This window comes from Emiliania huxleyi, assembly GCF_000372725.1.
Source record: "Emiliania huxleyi CCMP1516 chromosome Unknown EMIHUscaffold_214, whole genome shotgun sequence".
Taxonomy (NCBI): Eukaryota; Haptophyta; order Isochrysidales; family Noelaerhabdaceae; genus Emiliania; species Emiliania huxleyi.
Genome location: NW_005200469.1, coordinates 125,323 through 127,683, shown reverse-complemented (window position 1 = coordinate 127,683; position 2,361 = coordinate 125,323). Strand labels below are relative to the sequence as shown.

The window sequence follows — 2,361 nt, the reverse complement described above, 5'->3', positions numbered from 1 at the left end:
ACTCTCTCACTCTCTCTCTCTCTCTCTCTCTCTCTCTCTCTCTCTCTCTCTCTCTCTCTCTCTCCCTCTCTCTCTCTCTCTCCCTCTCTCTCTCTCTCTCTCTCTCTCTCTCTCATCTCTCTCTCTCTCTCTCATCTGTCTCTCTCTCTCATCTCTCGCTCTCTCGTCTCTCTCTCTCCCTGCCTCCCTCCCTCCCTCCCTCCCTCCCTCCCTCCCTCTCCCTCAGCCCCTTCTCAGTGCTATGTGTGGCCCGGTCCGCACGCGACCCTCCTCTCACCGCCGCGGCGCCTCGCAGGTACCTGATCTTCGTCGCCCTCACGGCCTTCTTCGGCTGGTTCACCTTCAACAAGGTGCCCGAGACCAAGGGGAAGACCATCGCGCAGCTGACCAAAGAGTTCGACAAGTACTGAGGCGAGCGCCCGAGAGTCGGTGCTCTGGGGAAGGAATAGAGCGACGACGGGGAGGTACGCAGAGAGGGCGGGTCTCGGAAGCCGAGCTTCCACAGAGTTGTTCTCGCCTCAGCAAGCGGCCGCTGCACGCTGGGACGAAATGCAGGACGTGCGCCGCTATCCGTCATCTACCCCTTGACCACATCCCATGGTAATGGTGCACAGGTTCTATGAGCGGAGGGAGGAGGTACTATGTCTGTTTAGTAGGTAGCTAATTTAAATGGATAATGCGCATTCCCGTGTCCCCACATTTTGAGACGGTGACGGTGGCGAGGGAGAGGAAGGGGGTCCATTAACACCAGACAGCGAGAGGGGCAGGGAGGAAAGGGGGAGAGAGGAAGCCAACGCGACGTGCGCAGAGGATGAGGATATAAACTGGGACGACGCAGCGGAGGGGATAGGCGAGGGAATCGAGGGACCGGAGGGCTTTCGCGACAGCGACGATGACGACGAAGAAAGGGGAGGGGACGGAGGGGCGACACGCAGGAGGAGCGAAATCGCTAACGGCCCGAGCAGAGAGGGCGACGGCGGGGCACGAGGGAACAACGGAGACGCTACCGATGACGCGAACCGAGGCACGGACGCCGGCGGGGACAGGGAGGGCGACAGCGACGTCGAGGTTGACGCAACCGTATCGAGAGCGCCACCCAAAAAGGGGCGGACAGCCATGGAGGTCACCGAATGGAGGGCGAACGGCACGATGCGAAAAGGCAGGGCGAGGCGGATGGAGAAAGAAGTGCCGAGAAGGCCATGGTGGAGGGGAGGGACGGGAGGACGAAAGAAGGGCGAGGAGGACGAGCGGCCCGCACAGACCGCGAGCAGACAGCGCCTGCTGGCCATTTCGAGACATTCGCCAAGAACGCTAGCTACATGGGAGGGCTTCGTGAAGGATGGACTGAAAAACATTCGAACAAAGAAGAGGCGACGGGAGGAACCGGCGGAGGATGCAGTGACGTGAGACACACACACACACACACACACACACACACACACACACACACACACACACACACGCACACGCACACACACACACACACACACACACACACACACACACACCGCTCACCCACGCGCACTGGGCCTTGCACTTTGAATGCCGTGGGGCTCCTGTCGTCAGACGTGGAGACGCGAGGGTTGCCCCCCCTTGCCCCACCACCTCGTGTGTGTGGAGAAGTTTACCTTACCTTACCTTAGCCCCGCTGCCCACGTTCTCACGCAGCTTCACATTCGTCAGATCTCGATGCTTCGTCCCTACGTATTTCTGTCGTCGAACGTCCGGTCGTCCGTGTATGCGCGTGCGCGCTCTAGCCGCGAACGGCCGAACGCGCGCATCTCGACATCGCCTTCCGCGGGGCATATCACAATAAAATACGTAATCACACTCACGGATCCGGACGCCGAGAGCTGCTGATCTTGATTGTGTACTGCACTCTAGAAGAGCAGAGCCCCGACACCCGAGACTCCCGTCCAAAGCTCGCGATGGCGTATGTGACCTCAACGCAAGCAAAATGTATCAGAACAGAGCCCTCACAGCCTTTTGCCAATCACCTCCTCGCCGTCGCCCACCCGCGTCGACAGGAAGGTGCCCGCAGACAGGTCGAACGAAGCGTGGTGCGCGGCGCCTGTTCACGTGCAGCGACTTCACAGCTGAATGCGAGGCATGGCTGTGGGGCCGCGCCGAGCAGGTGGTGTCTACGAAGCGTCTAGGAAGTGTCATGAAGAGGCCAGGAAGTGTCGTGGCTGTGTCCGGGGACGTCGATGAGAGTGTCGACGACGTGTGTCTAGGAAGCGGCGCCCGAAAAGTCGATGTACAGGCACTCCCTCGGAGGGGCGCATGCCGGCAGCCCCTTTGGCCGCAGCGCGATCCCCCACTTGCCGACACCCCACGGCGTCTTGAGCGCGCCTGCTCGCA

At 60.7% G+C, this 2,361-nt stretch overlaps 2 protein-coding genes across 2 annotated transcripts in view; one reads left to right on the top strand and one right to left on the bottom strand.

Annotated features, from left to right (window-relative positions):
* The window catches only part of EMIHUDRAFT_235170 (hypothetical protein), a gene marked incomplete at both ends in the record, with an annotated part of 4,198 nt that extends 3,788 nt beyond the window's left edge, over positions 1 to 410 (top strand). The window contains one exon of the mRNA XM_005780468.1: positions 296 to 410. Within this exon, the coding sequence (XP_005780525.1) occupies positions 296 to 410 (115 nt within the window). The remainder of the gene's footprint in view (positions 1 to 295) is intronic.
* A 1,566-nt stretch (positions 411 to 1,976) lies between these two features.
* EMIHUDRAFT_235169 (hypothetical protein) overlaps positions 1,977 to 2,361 on the bottom strand; it is a gene marked incomplete at both ends in the record, with an annotated part of 2,480 nt that continues 2,095 nt past the window's right edge. The window contains one exon of the mRNA XM_005780467.1: positions 1,977 to 2,071. Within this exon, the coding sequence (XP_005780524.1) occupies positions 1,977 to 2,071 (95 nt within the window). The remainder of the gene's footprint in view (positions 2,072 to 2,361) is intronic.